This window comes from Podarcis vaucheri, assembly GCF_965113315.1.
Source record: "Podarcis vaucheri genome assembly, chromosome: 10".
In the NCBI taxonomy this organism is placed as follows: Eukaryota; Metazoa; Chordata; class Lepidosauria; order Squamata; family Lacertidae; genus Podarcis; species Podarcis vaucheri.
Window position 1 is genome coordinate 16,798,389 of NC_138748.1, and position 19,744 is coordinate 16,818,132.

The window sequence follows — 19,744 nt, forward strand, 5'->3', positions numbered from 1 at the left end:
GTTCCTATAAATACTGTTGAGGGGTGTGGTGTATAGCCTCCAACGTTCTGGGCAGAGAGGAAGTTCCTAGATTAGTGTGCCTTTTCTTCTTTTGTTCCTTAATTACTTGAGGGATATCTTGGGTGATTTCATGAGTGATATTCTGAATACCACTGGGTGGGTCATTAAGTGTAGATTAGTTGCTAAAGCTTTCGTGTCTTGACCTCTTGAGCTTGTGAAGAGTTTTTCTGAGAAGATCACCACAAGAGAATAATCATGGAAGCCATCGAGATAGAGAAACACCCTCACAACATGAACAAGCGTGACGACACGTCCCGCCTGCCAGACATCTGGAAATTAGCCCTCCCCACAAAAACCAACACCAGAACCAGAGGCACACAGAACGCCGTCACCAATCAACCACACCAGACCCAAACCCAGACCCTCTCCACAGACATATTACAGACTCCATCCAGTAGCCAAACTATAGTGGCACCTCCGGATGCTGCACCCCCCTGCAATCCCTACACAGATCTGGCTGGCACAAGGCACAAAACCACAGCTCGCCCCTATACACGAAGCCAAGCCAGAGCACAACTAAATGCAGCACAGCCATCTTCTCAGAAAAACTCTTCACAAGCTCAAGAGGTCAAGACACGAAAGCTTTAGCAACTAATCTACACTTAATGACCCACCCAGTGGTATTCAGAATATCACTCATGAAATCACCCAAGATATCCCTCAAGTAATTAAGGAACAAAAGAAGAAAAGGCACACTAATCTAGGAACTTCCTCTCTGCCCAGAACGTTGGAGGCTATACACCACACCCCTCAACAGTATTTATAGGAACTCAAACACCAGACTCTGCTCTGTTCCAGTAACAAGAAGCCGAAAGCACCAGCCTGAAGATGACGAGTGAGACCTCGTCGAAACGTCGCACAGACACCCCGACTCTTACACGGGAAGACACCCGAAGACACCAAAACCTGCATATATATATATATATATATATATATATATATATATATATATATATATATATTATTGTTTATATGTTGATGAGAATCTTACAGTTCTGAAAAAGACAGAGTGAATTTTCTCTTCACCTTTCCAAGTGCAAACTGTAATGCATATGTAACACTAAGTGTACATGCTTGGTGTGCAGAGAAATCCCAGGCTGGATCTCTGGTTAAAAGGATCAGGGAGAAGGAATGGAAATGCCTTTTTTTGTGAATCCCTGGAGCTGCTACTCTTCAGGGTAGGCAGTATTAGTCTAGATCAGTGTTCCCCAACCTTGGGCCTCCAGCTGTTTTTGGACTACAACTCCCATCATCCCTCGCTAGCAAGACCAGTGGTCAAGGATGATGGGAATTGTAGTCCAAAAACAGCTGGAGGCTCAAGGTTGGGGAACACTGGTCTAGATCAGGCAGTATTAGTCTAGTTTAGATCAGGTGTGGGGAACCTTTGGCCCTCCAGATGTTGAACAACTCCCATTAGCCCCAGCAAGCTAGGCCAATGGCCAGGGATGGGAGCTGTAATTTCCACGTGGAGGGCCAAAGACTGCCCATACCTGGTCTAGATGGACATGGCAGCATCATATGTTCCGAACGAGGAATATCACACAGAAATTGCCACTCCATCTTCTGCTTATGTAAGAAATATATATGGAGGAAAAAGACATTAGCCTGTTACTGCAGAAAGGCAGATTGATTCTCAGGCTCAATACTGCAATCTCTGAACACCTTTCACCATCGGTTCCTGCACCAGCTTCAGTCAGATGTCACTATTCCTATTTTGGTTTCATTTTTGTTAACTTGGGGCTCCTCCCATGCTGCTGCTCACACAAAAGCATGCTGCAAATATATTTACAACCTTGCAATCAATTGTATGATTGTCTTGGTTTTATGAAAGCAAAAGCTAGTATCTTAGGTGGCTCACATTCCATTCTTTTCTTTTTTTAAATTTCATTTATTGCTAGCCCAGTACATTGCTATAACCTATGCCATTTTTGTTTCGTAACTGAAACAGTTAAATGGGGCCCTGGTTCATTATGTCCACTTCAGCAGTTGAAAGACATCAGAAGGCTTTAGAAAAATAATATTGATTAGCTCACACTGCAGGCTGAGTGAGATACATGTCTGCAGAATATGCATGCAATATGCTAGTTTGTCTAAATGATCTTCAAAGAAACAGTGTCATACTATATAATACCTTCATTTGTCTAATATTGACAGATCTACCTGTGGCCTCCCCTGAGTTGCCTTAATGAGCCCTAGTTTCCAGGGGTAGCCAGGATTCATGACTTGCAACATTGTTTTGTAATTTTTTTGCATCTGTACTTGTTCCTTTTCCAGATGCTTAACTCTTGACACTTTCACTTTGTTCCTCGTCCTCCCCCTTACTTCTGGCATCCAGCTATGCTGCGGAAATACAATACAATCAATGATATCAGGATTCTGCTGTTACTGTTCTGTTGACTGGATTGTACTATGGAAAGTTGGTGTTTAAGACACACGACACACTTTCAGATAATACAAAAGTAGTAGGCATTGTTCATTCTTAGACGAGGAGGCTGCAGTTAAATTTTTGCCATTCTTTCCCAGTTTGTATTGGACACTCATTGGCGAAGGAAAAAGTGGGATTTGCATTGTCTTCAATCATGGGATTTTTTTAAACAGTTGCAGCACACAGACCTGAGCACCAGGAAAGGTAGTGTGAGTTCTTGCCGTAACAGTTGAGCTATACAAGTACGTGTGTGGAATCCCCATTTTCTGTGAGAGGAAGGTGCTTGAAGCAGGGTTCGTGTGGGATTCCTGCATTTTATTAAGTGTGTGCGAAAGTAGCAACAACTGTTATGTTTCATCTAGACTTTTATACAAGCAGCCTTGTGGAATTAAGGGCAGTACTTTCAGAAAACTGAGCACGAACATCATGTGGCCTTGGTGTTAAATAAGCCATTCCAGTAGGATTTTTAAAATACCTTTATGTTCTGGCTTTATGTATAAATTCGTGGTGGTTGTAGCTTAGCAAGGGGCTTCTATTATGTACTCCCTTTCAGTGTTCTCTAGCGTGTGGGTTTGCATTGCTTTCGGCATGCTTGCCATTTGCCGCCTCCTTCCCCTTCCATACTGTGAATAAAAGAGTGATGAGATGATTTTGTGCTGTTAAAAGATTGAACAGGTTGTCTCGTTTTTTGGAAGCCTAGAGAGAGGGCATGCAACTGCTTTTATTGCCGATCTTCATTTGTTAAAAAAGAGTTATAATTTGAAACGTTTTTACCCTTCTCTTTAGCTGAAAAGGCCAGCTTACAGAGATCTTTGGTGAGACTGATATAATCAGTCCAAAGACTTAAGATACCAGGAGGCCTGGAAAACTCTTTATTTTGCTGTGTATTGCTTTGGCCCATGATAGGATTGCATTTTGAAATTGTTTGCAATTGGTATTAGTCCTCTGCATATTTTGTATGAGGCTTCCTGACAAAGGGCACTTGTGAACAACAAAGCTGGGGTATAGTTACCCTAGCACCCTGAAGGATTGGCCTGCAGGACAGCATTGTCTTGAGTATGGACAGTACAGGATTGTATGTAAAGCAGCTTCAAAACTTCATTGGGCTAATAATGCAACAGTATTTTTTAAAAAAAGAAAACAACAAAAAAGAAATACCCTTTGTAAAACATGATTTATTTAGAAAAGAAGTAAAGGTAACTGTCTGTGCTAGGTTTGGAATACCTGTCTTTGATCAGTTAAACAATTGTGTTTGTCACAACTGGAAGCCACAATCTATTTCTCTCCTCCCTCCCTTTCTCCCCCTGCCCCCAGCAGTTGCCTACAATCCTGCCATTATGGTTTTCTTCTCCCAAAGGTGAGAAAGTTAAAAGCTTTAAAGATGAGTACTGGAAGTTGGGTGTAGGGTTCTGGAATAACTGCAAAGGGTCAAAGACTCCTCTGTCCTGTGTCTGTGGTCCTGATTGTCTACCAGTTTAATCATGGCCTGGCAATTCTGTAAAGCTGAGTGCCTTTATGTAAGTGGCAGCCCTAGTCTCTGTTTGACTTAAAAGCAAAGCCAGGAATAAAGCTTGTAATAAACCAGACATAGAATGGACTTCTTGTTTATAGTACTGCTTGTTTTTACTTTTACAAAGTTTTGCTGCTGCATTTTTCTTCGAGTTCTTAAAATAAGAAACTACTGTAGTCACTGTCTTGTATATAGTTTGCTGCATTGATTTGCCTAAAATTGCAAAGTTAAAAATAACTGATTACAGTTATTTAGAGTAACTTTATTGCATCACAATAAAGTGGATTTTTCTGTAAGCAAAGATGATGCATCTCTTTTTTTATTTTTTTTATAATCATATTTATTAAAGAAAAGAAAGAAAAAGAGAAACTAGTTTAGACCCTTCTTTTCATAGCCTTCTTTCTGGGACTTCCTCCTTCCCCTCCCGACTGTATTCCCCTTTCCCTAAGTTGGTTCCACAAGTTCTCATCCCCAAGTTTAAGCCTAATATATTTTACTCATAAACCAATTTAAATTTACACAATCTTAACATCACTCCTTGTCTTATAATAAAACAAAATTTTCCCCCCAAGATCAGCTCTCATTTCTTCCACGAGTTCCCCCTTTCTAAAAAAGGGGGAAAAAAACAAAAACATATAGGATCATAGTTATAAAGAATATAAGATAGAAGATATAGAAAAGTTCAAAAAATTGGTTACAAAGCCTTTGGATTCTAGGATTCCCCCTCCCTTCCCCGGTTTTGATTCCCCATGTCCTTTTGTCTGTATGTTGTCGGCCTGGAGATCTTAAGTCCACAGCCAAATTTTTCTCAGTCCATCTTGCCGGTTTCTTCAGATTTGGTTGTTTTAATAATATTTAACTTCAAAAATCCAGTCTAATAGAGGCCTTTAATTTTCCTTAATCTTTTGTTGCTCCTCCCGTTGTTCTTTCCGTGTCGTATTTAGTCATTTGCTCTTTTATTTCTTGGTTTCTCAGGTTTCTGTCTTGTTCAGCTGTCAAAACATTCTTGTTTCAAAATTTAATGTCTCTACAGAGGTTTGTTATTCAGGGACAAAGACTTACGTCCAGTTCCTTTCTTGCTTCAATAGAAGATTCTATTGTATTATGGTCACCTCTGTAGACAAAATAATATTTCAGTTCTGCAGCTTTCCCAGGAGATAAGACCTGTGCACATCCCAGAGTAGTTTTCCACATACGACACTTGTAATGTCCCGAAACCCCTCTAGGGGGATTGCAATAACTTTGTATCCTCTAGTCCAAAAGTCAATTTGTTGTTTCTTTTTCCCCGACAGTTTATATCCATATTTATATCAAATTGTAACAAAATTAACCAGCAAAGAACTTGTAGCAAAGTCCTCTTTGTATTCTCCAGCTTTGACAGCTCCTTTGACAGCTGTCAAATTCTCCATCTCTCTTCGCCAGGCTCTCCGAATCGCCCCGGTTCCCAGGGGGGGGGTTGCCTTTTTCCTCTCACCCTCGACTCTTCTCCTCCAGCACAGTTCTTATAATTCACATCGTGGAGTTAGTAATTTTTGTCATCAATAAACTTCTGAATCGATCTTGGTTTCTCAGTCCTTGTTTTAGCATGTTTACAATCAGGGAGGGGACTGACTTCCTTTTTGGATCCCCTCCCGCTCGTGCCAAATCCGGAAAAAAAAATTTCTTTTTTCCTCCTTTTATACCCGGTTGCCCAATTACTCACGGGTTGTTGTTAATTGTCCGAATTTCCTTTGGAAGAAGCCAGCGCTCTCCGCCGGATGGCATGCAGCTGCGCCCGGCAGGGGAAGCGGAGGACTCAAAGCACCACGCCACTCCCCGGCGCCCGATCCGTAGCCTTTAAAAAGGCTCCTTCACGAGCCGGGAGGGCGATAACGGTGCCAGCCGAGTCACCATGTCCACGGGATCCGTTCCCGTGGTTTTTAAGGGTCCCCGCGTCGCCGGCGCGGTAGGACCCGACCCCTGCCGAGCCGACTCCCTCCGGAGCTCGGAGGGAGTCCGCCATTCGGCGATGGCGCTAACCCGGAAGTCCCAGCAAAGATGATGCATCTCAAGGTCTATCCCACCTTTTCTTGTTTTGTTTTTTGGTTAAATCTATTGTCCTTGTGTGTGTTCTGCTACAGCATTTGTAGCAGCCAGGTGCAGCTTGATGTAAATCATGAGCAATCTGAGGAGGAGGGGATCTTGTAGAACTCCAGCAGTTCTAAATTCACTTACCAGCAGGGATCCACAAGTTTTGCGTATTCTTAATAGTAAAGACAAAAGTTTCTGGATTCCATGACCTTGCCCCCCTTCCTTTACTACAGACCTATTCATTTCTACTTGGAAGTGAATAATAATACATAGTTGTGCTGTCCTTGTAGGGCCTCAGATATTCAGCATAACCCTACTTGTGCCCACCCTCTCTAGCTGGGGAAGGGTAGCAAGGACTGTTTGGGGGAACATAGTGCTCTGAGTACCTTGACTGCCACAGCCTGGTTCCATCCATTCACTTTGGAGCTAGATAGAGATTAGGCTTTTGGGGGCAGTAGACAGCAAACACATGCGTTGAAACACCTACTGTCACCCACTGCCCAGATAACCAGCTCCAACAGAGATGGGTGTGACTCTTCCCCCTAGTTGCATTGAGTTTTAGAACCATCCACAACTCAACACTGACTGTGGGGGTTGTGCTTGTCACTGCCAATAGATGTAGCGACTAGAACCATACCGTATTTTGAATATGGTGTGGCATGATTTGATTAAGGGAATTTCAATACTGACAGCTCTATTTTCAATCCCTTTCCTACTAATCCTTGACATGGCATTCACCGCTTTCCGCAGCCGCCACATATTAAGTCTGCACTTACATTGCATTATCTGCCACAACCCCAAGATCCTTTCTGTCAAGTCAGCACCGCCTGTGAGCCCATCAACTTATGTGTGTGTTAGAATTTATTTTAGCCTGAAAGGTTGCACCACTTAATGCATGCTTACATTGAACCACTTTTGACCATTTATCCATTTTGGAGAGTTCCGTTGGGAGCTTTTTGCTTTTACCAATCAATACAATAGGCAGTCCTCCATGGGCTAAATGCCAGAGGTAGTTGGGGGCAGAGGTAAAAGTGTGTGGAACTATAGATGTGGCCCTTAAACTTGAACTGTGGGCTGTGTCTCAGCTATGCAAAAGTAGTTGTCCTCCCCCCCCCCCATACTTACGCACATCTCTCCATTCTCCTATCCAGGCAAGCAAGAAGCATTATCACAGTTCAGGAAACTCTTCCATTCATTTAAAAGTGCTTGAGGATAGAAAATGTGGAGCAGGGCTGTTGAGAGGCATGACCTGGAAAGAGTCCCAAGGAGCAGATAGAGAGGCCTGATGAACGGGAAGAACCTCAGTTTGAGGTTCTTCTACGTGCTGGGGTATTATTGTGTTTCAGTATGTAAGGAATGGGGAGTACATTTTAAATATTTCTGAAAACTTGGAGCATAGCTCATGAAAAATATTAATTTGGGAGAGTCTCAAAATATTCTTAATCTAAGTTTTGGTCCACTCATATTGAGCCAAATCAATTTGAAATTGCTTGCTGATGTTTTCAAGGTCAGAAAGATGTATTGCTGCAGAAACGGAGGATCTGCAATGCCTGTTCTGTGGTTAAAATTGCAAGGGCCAGAATCATTCTGTAGTATTGTGGCTTTGGGTGAAAAACCACAAATTAACTTCCTTTTTCTTTGCAGCTTGGCAATAGCCTGTACTCATAGTGTGTGAGAGACTTTGCCACTTGGAGTGATTACTTCTGCTTTATATACAAGGAACTTCCTTGGGCTTTAAGAGGAAGAGGGTTGTGGTCTGCAGGAATTGGTTTGATGGTTTCTGTAACCTCAGCCACAACCTCTTCCTGAGGGGTGCGGGGAGGTGAAAAACTTATCAGAGTTGCCATTCCTTCCTCCCCACTTGGACATCACATCCAAGACCCAGCATGGGGGTAGCGGGAAATCTAGAGAAGAAGTTCTTCAAATAGTGGTGTATTCTAGTTCACTTTAAAATTCAGTAGGATCACGTTTTTGTTTTGCGCACAACAAGGTTTTATGACAAAAGTCTTCTCCGGCTGTGCTAGCTAAAGCCCTGTAACTGGAAATGTTGATGAGCCTTTATACATGTAGATAATGTGAAATGCCAGCTATCCATATGATTTAGTATTTCTTTAACACCTGTTCGGTTCAACAGGTCTCTCTAAGACCTAGATAAAATTGGTCAAATGATGACTAATATTTTTAATTGTTAGGAAATGTAAGATGCTATTTTTTAATTGCTAGGAAATGCCATACCCCGAAGCCCTGTCAAACTAATGGTAGTTGCAACCCCAAGTGAAGATCAGTCACAGGACCATTCTCCCACTACAAAAAAATATGATAAATTTATTTTTGAATCGCTGTAAACTTCATAAACCACTTTGAAGAAAGTTGGAACTTTATATAAAATTAGCCATACTAAGACTTGTATATCTTCATAAAGGTGTTAATTTGCTTAGTCTTTAATTCTTAAGGCTGAAAAGGCTTTTGATTGGGTAGAGAAATTATACTACACACATAAAAGACTTTCATTTATCAGTCACTGCTGAATATTTCCAGTCCGTGATCAAAAATAATGTAATGATATGCAACATATACACATATACACATTAATTTTTTAAAAGTACTAGAAACAAGTGTCCTGAGTCACTACTTGTTTTTGCTGTCTTTATTGAACCACTAGCTTTTTATTATACAACACCTAAACGATATAGCAAAGAGCAGAATATTGATTATTTGATTCTATCAAATGCAGGGTAAGCTAAAATCAGAGGTAGCTAATGCCTCCAGATACTGGAACTGCAACTGCCATCAGCCCCATGCAGGTATGGGCAGGGGTGGTGGGGTTATAATCCAACAACATATGGAAGACACCATGTTGAGTACCTCTGGTTTAGGTGGTCCAAATTGGTAGACACTGGAGTTACGGTAGCTTATTTTCAGACTTGTGCCTTTCAAAGTCAGTTAGGTCTTTCTAATACAGTATAAATAGCATCAGGTAGTTTTTGTCAAACTTTTGTCAAAATACAGTATTTTATGGCTTGACTGCCTTTCTTTAAAGTACTGAAATATTTCCAACACAACACAGCACCTCGCTGATGCAAAGGTAGGAGTGCCCCTGTTTCCTGCCGGTTTTCCTCTAGTTATAACCCCCAGCAACACAGCTTACACAATTCTGGCTTCCTGATCTACAGAGAGTGGCTTTTTTATGAAGTGCTGCAGCAGCGAGGAGGAGACAGAATAACCCTGTTACATGAAGAGAGCTTTCGTTTGCACTTGTTTAGATTTAAATCAATACATCTTGCTAGTTTACCAGGTGGCAACTGCTTTTCTATTAAAACAATGGTCAAAAGGATTCAGGAACTACCGGTATCTTGTTCAAGTTAACTTGATTCTAACCCAAAGTACAAGAATGATGGGAAGGGGATTGGCAGATGGGCCACCTCTACATCCTTATGTTTGGGGTCACTTCTTCTGTGGCCACAGGTGGGGTGTGCATTGCTCCCCTGGCAGTCGTGCACTTCATCCACTGCCCCACAAATGCTCACCCCATCCCAGAGGTCACCTGTGGACAAGTCCACCCCTCTGTGACATGGGCCTGAGCAGGGTGAGCTCTACCTGTCTCTGCGTAGAGCCCTGTCTAAAGGCATCTCAAGGGCATTCCTCTGTGAAACAACTCCCAGGAATGCTTGTGGGTGGAATTGCAGGTATTGTTCCACTGCTTATGTAAGGAATTGGCCTCACAGCAGTAGCAGCCTTGGGTGGGAGGGAAGGGTTCCTTAAGTGGTAAGTGTGGCTACACTCCAATGAATGTAGGATAGTTAATGTGAGCTTCTGAGAAATGTCTTTTTAGAATGGTAATCCCTTCACCCCCAATTTTATCTCTGTAGTAGACATTATTTTCTTCTGTTTAATTTTAAGCTGTTAGGTTAGTGTATCTGTATTGTTTTATACAACATTGTGTGGATAGGTGGGCTTTTTGGTATTAGTAACATTGCAATTATTTCTTCTTGTCTCTATTTTTATTTTTATTTTAACCGTTACACTTGTTCATTTGATGTGCTTCGGACTGCTTCGGCCACAATTTTGCAGAAAAGCGACGTACAAATTATGCCGGCTGCTTTGAAGTGCTGCATTAGAATCCATCTCTTAGAGTAGATCATTCAAAGGACCATGAATCTTTCAATATTAGGAAAGGATTGTCATTTAAGCAATGTTAGCAATAACCAACTTTGTATTAGGTAGTCGGAATTTGCAAGATACCTGTTCTTAAAGGCTGCCTTGGATTCATGTTGGCTGCTCCAGCCCTTGAGAGAGGGAAAGCCTGTTCTGAATAAATCTCAAATTCTGCTAGTCGTGTCTAGACTTCAATGAACCTTGAAAGGAGAGAGTACAAATAGCATATGCTATCCAGTCTTGCAGAACCAGAGTTGCAATGAAGTCTGCAAACTGCAGTGTAGGTAAATGTTTGATATTTGCAGAAGGGTTATAAAAGTCCAGTTATCTGATCATCCCCGGCACCTGAGAAATTAGTCCCTGGTGCTGGGAGCAGGTTTTTTCCACCCTTCAACACTATTGTTTGTGGGACCGGCTGCCACCATCCACTTCCACAGCTTCGTTTCCCTAGTTACTAATTGTAACTAAGCAACCACTTGGTGGTGGAAGGGCTCTCAAGTCCAAGGTTATAATCTCCAGGTAGGGTGGAGCCCTGACTTTAAGCCAGAGCTTTCAAAACTTTTTATGTTGGTGACACACTTTTTAGGCATGCATCGTTTCATGACACAGTAATTCAGTTTTACTAGCAAACCAGAGGTTAAACTCAGTGGCGTAGCGTGGGGGGTGCCAGGGGTGCCAGCCGCACCGGGCGCAACACGGGGGGAGGGCGCGAGTCCAGAGGGAAGGGACAAGCAATCGAGGCTTGGTTGGGGTGGGGGGTCGTCGTCTCCGCCACTGCTTCTGTTTTCCGCTGCGCTGAGGCGAGCTGGGCGCGGCCAGGCATGCAAGCGCAGCGCCTGGCCAAGCGCTGCAGCTTGGGGAGCCGGCGCCTTAGCGCCTCGCGTCGGCCGCGCAGCCGTTGCCCAAGCTCGACAACTCGTGGAGGGCGCCTCTCTCTCTCTCTCTCTCTCTGCCTGGAGGGGAGGGGCTTTCCCTGCTCTTTGTTCCGTTTGAGCAAACACAGCAAGGAAACAGAGCAGGGCAGGCAGTAAGACCCTGAGGCAGAATGCAGGAAAGCAGCCGCTTCCTCTTTTCAGGTTTCCCTTCTCTGGTACCCACCCACCCACGTTTATTGCGAGGGAAATCTAGCTGACTGCAGGGAAGGGGTTGGGTGCATGTAATGTGTGACAAAGGCAACAGGTGTACGTCTTGGGTGGAAAGGGTATAAGGGTGGGGAGGTAGAGTGCATTTAAAAAAACCAAAACATTGTGGATTTAAACAAGGAAAATGTAGCATAATCTACTGTTTGTAAGGGCCCTTTGGGATTGGTTTTACCCATCTCAGACAGTTAGCTCATAGTGTAAATAAAGATGGCTGTTGTTTACATTTTTTTAATAAAAGCATCAACAACAATCCTTTTGCACGGTTTGTTGTGCTGTGTTGCAGAACTTTTTGCAGTTGCAGGATTAGGGATGGTGTTCTGTGCTACAGTGGCGTAGCGTGGGGGGTGCAGGCTGGGCCGGCCACACCGGGCGCAACATCTGGGGGGCCGCGCTCCACGGGTTAGGGGGCGCAAAATCCACGGGTTAGGGGGCGCAAATTACTTGCCTTGCCCCGGGTGCTGACAACCCACGCTACACCACTGGTTAAACTAACCCCTCTCCAGCCCCAGGAGGCATGCGGGGACCATTTGTGTGACACACCTACACACTGCAGCTGACACACTAACCTGTCGCAACACAGTTTGAAAAGCTCTGCTCTGTGGGGAGAGAGAAGGAAGAAAGAAAAGAACAATTAGGATGCTAGCAAAGCATTTCCCCATTACTGTTGCTCTCAGGTGTGTCCCCTTGTTCTTCGTTGGCTTCCAAATGTTGAAGATATTTTTGTGCCCCTGATAACAAATATATATTTTTTTAAACCCCACAAAGATAGATTTATTGTCTTAAGGGCTTGTAGCTCTTTGTCATAGTGTAGTCTGATCTTTCATTTTTATTGCTGTTATGTTGTTCTGTACAGAACTTTGTAAAATTTTATTTTCAGTAGTTTCCTGGTACCTTGCACGGTGTACAGATAAAAGTAGTTCAACATGCAACTGGTCAAGATAAGAAAAAATTTAGGGGAAAGGGGTTCCAGAAGCTCATAAGAAAAGTCACTTCTGTAATGTATTATTTAACTTAACTTATATCCCTATAGCCAGCAAATGAGAAGCTAGATATTATCACATTTGCTGTTTTTTACTTCCTTTGAGCCTGTGATGATTATAAAACTAATGCAGCTTCCAGTTTTAAATGCATTACTGAATAATGGAGTCTGAACCATTGTTCCCAAGTTCTTTTTTACTCTTCCACAAAATACTTGGTTCACCGTCCTAAGGACTGTGGAGGAACTTGATAACTTGCTGTCTAAACAAGAATTTCTTTTGTTGAATATTCTTGTTCAGTGTTGGACTATTCATCGTTGAATGAATTAAATCCTGTGTGTGCTATGTTTCCGTGAAACCTTGCTACCCAGTAGTAGCAATCCAAGTGGGATTTTATAGTGCCTTTGAACAAAGGTTGGCACTCTACTATTGTCAGGACTGTATCTGTTTAAAATAACGCTCAGGCAAAAGCAGCATCCTTACTGTATTTTTTATAGGTGATGTTTGGTTAGATTTCCAGCAGTGCTAACCAGAACAAGCACCATTTTTTAAGAAGCTCTACACAGCTTCATAAACAATTACATGTTTGTACATTTGAAGGTCGCATGATGATGATGAGCTCTCAAGTCTTAAAAAAACTTTTCTTCTTTTTTAGACAATGTCTTCTGCAATTGTTCAGATTTACGCAGCAGATCGCAATGCTATGTGGTCGAAGAAGTGCTGCGGCGTAGCTTGCCTTGTAAAAGACAATCCACAAAGGTCTTATTTTATCAGAATATATGATATTAAGGTGAGATTCTCCTCCTTTTGCCATCTCTAAAATATGTTTGTGTTTGTCTTAATTTGTCAAAATGTGTTGAATAGCATGCCTCTGATTTATGTATTAACGAATTGTTAAACTGTAGAAACAGAAATGAATGTGTGATATGTTTCAGCTCTGTGGCGCATGTTGATCACACTTAAAAAGTAGGAACACATGGGTCTAAAGAAATAAATGTACTTGGGAGGAGAACCATGTGGAAAGCCAGAGCTTTGCTTCCTGATCTTGCTGATCAGGATCCTGATCTTCTCGTAGCTCAATTAGCAAGCTGTTAAGCTGTAGCCTGACAGTTTGGCAACAAGAACTGCTGAATAAAAGGTCAATCTGAAAATTAATATTTTAATGTATAGAACAACTTAAGCATATATCTAAATCCACAATATATAAATGATGGCAAAGTGCAGGTAGCCAAGAAGCAATGTAACTTGATGGCTTTGTCCTCAGCATAGTGTTGGCTCTTTGCTTTTCAAGAAGATGGCATGGAGTCCTCTCCTAAGAATAGTCAACTGAGAGGAAGCAGGAAGTTTGCCAGCATGCAGAAGTCATATAAGTATGTGTCTGCAGTCACTTTTCTCAGTGTCTTTTTCCCCCCTTCCATTTTTCTTTAGGATGGAAAACAGTTGTGGGAACAAGAATTGTATAATAATTTTGTATATAATAGTCCTAGACCATATTTTCATACCTTTGCTGGAGACGTAAGTATTTTGCTGTATTTTGCATAGTTATCTCTATAACAACATTAAAAGGAATAAAATAGTCCTGTCAGTTTGTGCTGCCAGGTATATTTACACCTGCACAGTCTCTCTTTTATTCTCTAAATCAAGTAATATAAAGAACTGTGCAGCTTTCCTGATAATTTGTATTAAGAAGTTAATGTCAAAAGAATTCATTATTTTTTACAGATTTGTTTTCCTTCATCTTATAACCATATGAGTAAAATTCAGGGGAACAGATAGGCACAGCTTATACATATTGAAGTCAGTAGCAGTTGTCAGCAACAAACTGAAATCCCCTTGGTACATCTAGTGTTTATTATTATTTATTACATTTGTTAGTTGCTCAGTACCTAATTTCTCAAAGCAATCTAAGATTTAAAAAAAAAACTAATTTAAGATTGCAAAAAACCTGCATGTCTTAATATAGATTCTTAGAAAAGTTATGTTCATAAGAAAATAATTGTTTTTCAGGCATGTCAGGTGGGTCTTAATTTTGCTAATGAAGAAGAAGCTAAAAAATTCCAGAAGACAGTGACGGACTTAATTGGACGACGGCAACGGAAATCTGGTAGATATATAGTTTTTCAACACATTTTTGCTTTGTGTAGAACTTAGAAGAAAACATTATTAACGCAGAAACTGACCTTAGTTTCTAGCTTCTCTGGATTCAAGAAATAGGTTAGAGATTGAAGGGGAGGCATGCACACATAGTTGTTACCAATAAATATGTATAAACTGGACCTTTGTACAGTCTACAGTTAATGCTAGCAGGATGTCATAAAATAGAATTTGGGAACCTGTGGTTGTTGGTTTCCAGCTCCCATGAGTCCCACCCAACGTAGTCAGTGATCAGAGTTGTAGACCATTAACTGGAGGATCACAGGTTCCTGTTACACAATAAGATTCAGCAGTGCCTAGTCTTTTACAATACAGCAGTGCTTCTCAAATTTGGTTCCCTAGCTGTTGTTGGACTTCAACTCCCATCATCCTTGGTCACTGGTCCTGCTAGCTAGGGATGATGGGAGTTGTAGGCCATCAACAGCTGGGGACCCAAATTTGAGAAACAGTATTGAAATCCCCAATACTATTTCTTCTTCTGATAGTGAACTTGAGTGGTGGGTGCCAATGGAAATGGAGCCAAAACAGGACAACTGGGAAATAAGAGGGGGAGTATCACCATAGTTGGGGGAATCCCAAGGATTGCTGAATTACAAATATTCTAAGGGAGAGGAAAACATGGGGAAAACCCCTTTAAAAAAAACAACAACAACAGCCCAATGAGCAGCACACACACTCAGCAGCTGCACAATGTTAAGTGTTAGTTATAAAAGAAAACAGGGGTTGGGAGGGAACGTCAAATGACCAGGTCATAAAATCCTGAACCGCAGAAGCATTCCTATTAAAGGTGAGAACGCACCGCAGCACTTCATTGTAAGTCCCAGCGGTATTGTTAATTCAATGAAGTGCTTATTGCTGTCGGCTGAATAAATCAGTATCTCAGTGGCATTTTGCACATTATATATTTAGAAATACAGGCAACCTTCCCACAGTGCATCCAGTGGGGAGATAGGCAGTGTCGCAGATATGGTTTGCAGCGATTTTTGTGATGTTGGCAGGTGGTTAAAATCGCCACTCAGCAACTGGAATCCCTGCTGGCTCCCTGAGCTTCCAGTTTACATGTAATTTTTATCTGTGTTATAGTCAAGATATTGCTGGAGCTTGCAATTACCTGAATTTATCCAGTTCATAATATTGGGCTGCATTATTAAGTGCCATTTCCCACCGAAGTCCCCAAGTTTTGCTCTCTGGCTTAGAATGTAAAGCAGGGTTCTGCACATGCATGGAGAGTGCTCAGCGGACCAGGTAGCCAAAGCAAACTGCTATGGTGCATGGGTAGAATCTTTCCATGTTAATCTTTTCCTGCTTAAACTTGGTTCATAGAATAAGAAAAATATATATAACCAGGCCATTTGACTTAGTGGCCTTTTGTTTGGTGAATCCTGATGCAGGGAGCTCTTCACTTCTTATTCTGTGTCTCGGATATATGACTCAAATGTTTCTCTTAAAATCAGTGCATTGGTTTATAATCAGATTTTGTGTGTCTGGAGTTAGACTTCCCTTTGATTTCAGGGCTTCCCCCCTGCTGGTCAGAAATGGTTTCTCTGTTAAGCCACCAGATGGAGTCCTAAGACTATCCTATACCACTGGATGTAATTTTTGTTCTATAATAAATTGAGGAGTCACAGCGACAATCTCACAAGGCAGACAAGAATGTATCATTTTATTTGCAGTGGAATGTACAGTGCAGCTGGTTCTATAACCCTGAAAGTTTGTTGACAGGCAGACATTCTGGGAGCCTTGCTTGGAGTTAAATCCGAGAAATAGGACACTGCTTCCTGTGTCTTTTCCAAGCTGCTGTATTGCACTACGGCTTATGGCTCACAGAAAGCAGATAAGGAGGTAATGCCTGCATCTGGGCTGTAACTACTTCAGATTGCAGGTGGGGACTGCCATGTTGGATGCTTCTCTGTGCAAAAAACCCTCCAGACTCCCTAATGGTTGTAGAACGCGGGTAGGCAAACTAAGGCCCGGGGCCGGATCCGGCCCAATCACCTTCTAAATCCAGCCCGTGGACGGTCCGGGAATCAGCATGTTTTTACATGAGTAGAATGTGTCCTTTTATTTAAAAGGCACCTCTGGGTTATTTGTGGGGCATAGGAATTCATTCATTTTTTTATTTTTTTCAAAATATAGTCCGCCCCCCCACAAGGTCTGAGGGACAGTGGACTGGCCCCCTGCTGAAAAGGTTTGCTGCCCCCTGTCTAGACAAACCTTCTAAATATGCTGGGGGGGGGGGTTAATAAAAAAGTGCCAGAAGGTTTTTTGTGTGGAAAGAGTATTCCATCATGGGAGGTGGTTATAGCCCAGAAATAGCCTCATAGCCTGTTTTTTCAGTAACTAGGTCCAAAAATAGCTCCTTCTTCTCTGCTTGCTTACGTTCCCTATGATGGGAACGTATAGGACCTGTATGCAACTTTTCACTTTAATTGGGCCCAGTAGATTTTTGAGCGAAAGGGTTCTGAAACAAGAATAAAACAGAAACTGGCATAGCTATTTCTCCCCTTTCACGTTGCTGTTGTGCTTGGGGGATGTCAGGAGCTTTTGTACAGAGTTCTAAATAGCACAAACCTTTTACCTCCAGAATACCTTATTAAATGTAAACAAGGAAGGACAGCCTTTCGTCTGTCTTAATTAAGTACTATACCCCAGCTTTAAGCATGAAAACTATTGAGGCAGCAAGAAATAAAAACAAGACAATAACAATGTGAATAAATGCATCAACTTTAAAAACACACACAAACAGATTTACAATTTGGGTTTGTAGAATTGGTTGGAAATAACTGAATAAGGGACATAAATGTTTCAAGAAGTATAAAACAATGTTAGCATATCATTTTCTGAAAGTGAGGGATTTGAACTTAAGGCAGGAATGCATAGTTGCCAAACTGAAATGACTGTGAGCAATGACTTCTAGTTTGTTGCACAACTGATGCTTCTCTTTTCTATAGTTAAAAATTTGTGGAAGGATTGCTGTGTTTGCAGTGCTCAATTTAAACAAGTTTTTTTTATTTTTAAACAAAACCTCTTAAAATTTAGTTTATTCAAATTAGGTTTTCAGGTTTAATGCCTTTTATTTTTTAAAAAATGCACATGCACTATATCCTGTGGAAGCTTATCTTACCATTTTTGTTAGAGGAAAACAGATTGTGGTGGGTTGTATTCAGCAATTTTCAGCTATTCCACCCCTCAAAAAAGTAATCTGCTCTGGAAGATCCTCCCACCCTCTGGATCTAATGTTGGGGGGGGGTAGAAATCACTGATCTCCATATTCCAGTTATGGCGGTATTTTTAAAAGCTGAAAATCATTATTGGCTACCAGTTACTACTTGTACATATTTGCTACACATTCAATATATGCATTTCTGTGCTGTAATGATACCAGTCTTAAACTTAAACACAACAACACATGCATTACTATGTTAGTATCATTGCTTTGGGGTCAGCTTGCTTTTTTCAGAATCTCAGCTTGGGTTTTTTTAATGCATCAATTGTATTTTAAAACACTTTTCGATTAATCACAGACCGTCACAGATTTTACTCTTGCCTCCTTTAACACAGAGATATGTAAGCTTTAGTAGGTCTAAAAATGCTGAGATGTTAAGTTAGATGATTAGGTAATTGTAGGTATAATTTTCGGGTCTAATTTTTTTGCCAGTTCAGTGACATTTTATATACTTGGTCATAATTATGTAAGATCAGGTTTTATTTTTGTCCACTTGAAATACTGAGAGAGCATATCTAAGATCAGACAGGGTGGTATTGGAGGATAAGCAATCTGTCTTAGATCACTGAGATTTTGAAAAAAGATTGAAGACATGTCTATGAAATAGCACTTTTAATTGTGATTTAAATAGAGAACCGGACTTTCTAAGCCTCTTTTCAAGCTGGAGCAATGGCAGCCCTGCTGAAAGAGTATTTCAAAGATTCAAGGTCATCCCCAGGCCATTTGAGGGAAATGTGAACCGTTTATTAAAATGAATGGAAGTTTAGTTAGCTTTTTTCTCTCCTGACAATAAACCTTCTAAAGTAGAGTTTGAAATAATAATAGGCAAACAATTCACGGATAAGAAGTCTCAGGAGAGTAAGAAAAATGTTCTAATATTCTATTTTGTGTATAAATAGTATAAAGTGTTTTTTTTCCTTCCTTTTCAACAGAGAAAAGGAGAGATCTACCAAATGGTAAGTGGTTTGTTTGTTTGTTTTTGCTTGCAGTAACCATGAAGTTGTTTGATTGTTTCAACGTCGCTCACTTACTCCTAGCTTATCACTCATGAATGTAATGGCCTATCTGAACATCAGTGCATCTTTTAAAATTGTTAGTGGTTATGCTTTGATTAGCTGTGGGATTGCTTAGTGGTACTTTAAAATTGCAATGTAAACAGTACAGTAGAAGGCGAAAGCAGGAAGGCCTGAGAATAAAGACCACTGACAACTGTGGATGTTGTAGTGGCAAACTCCTCTTCTTAGCAAATGCTGATTATGTGGGAATGACTTAGGAAGTCAGCTTTAAACCATTTGACATACTGACATTAGCTTTTCATCTGCAGAATTCACTCAGATGTTTTAGCTGCTAAGTCATGAGCCAGAATCATTTTAATTTTTGAGGGGGGATTAGAAATAGTGTTCTTCCTTTATTGGTACAAACCTCAACAGTTGTAGAATATTTTCACAAAGGTGCAATATATGATTTGTTTTAAAGTAGCTAAAAACCCACCCTATTGTTGAAGGGCTTGGTTAACATCGCAGAATAAAAATTGTAGGATTAAACAAATTGGCATTGCTGGTTATGTAAAATGCATTAGCCTGTAATTTCCTGGGATTTGTGTTTTTATTCATGTTGGTAATGGAAAAGTCTATTCAATGTTAAGGCAGTGAGCTGTAGATTTACTGACCTTCCATCATAATGGTTAGGATGAAAATGGGGATTTATCAGAATTAGTTTTAAAAGGGCTTGCCAGGAATCATGTGGCCCACTTTCATTTTAGCACATGAGCTGGAATCTGATTTAGTCTGCAGGAAGCTGCCCTCCAGCAGGCAGCAACTGAGGAATATAAAGGATTTCCACAAAACATTGCCATGTTTTGTACCACGTTTTCGGAAAACGCTTCTGAGGATGTGAAAGATGTCAACATTAGTGGATGCTTAAGACCACTATATTGTCAAGTTCTTCCAAATGACGAACTTTATAGGCCGCTTTCGTCTTCACTGATCGAGCTCTCGACAGCTGATGGGGAAGGTGCTTGTGTTA

At 41.2% G+C, this 19,744-nt stretch overlaps 1 protein-coding gene across 2 annotated transcripts in view; it reads left to right on the forward strand.

Moving 5' to 3' along the window:
- Nucleotides 1-19,744, forward strand: part of WASL (WASP like actin nucleation promoting factor) — a 38,577-nt gene that overhangs the window by 5,776 nt on the left and 13,057 nt on the right. For both annotated transcript variants that reach the window (XM_082239737.1, XM_082239738.1), the window contains exons 2-5: nucleotides 12,995-13,129; nucleotides 13,768-13,854; nucleotides 14,347-14,443; nucleotides 18,652-18,675. In XM_082239737.1, the coding sequence (XP_082095863.1) occupies nucleotides 12,995-13,129; nucleotides 13,768-13,854; nucleotides 14,347-14,443; nucleotides 18,652-18,675 (343 nt within the window). The remainder of the gene's footprint in view (nucleotides 1-12,994; nucleotides 13,130-13,767; nucleotides 13,855-14,346; nucleotides 14,444-18,651; nucleotides 18,676-19,744) is intronic.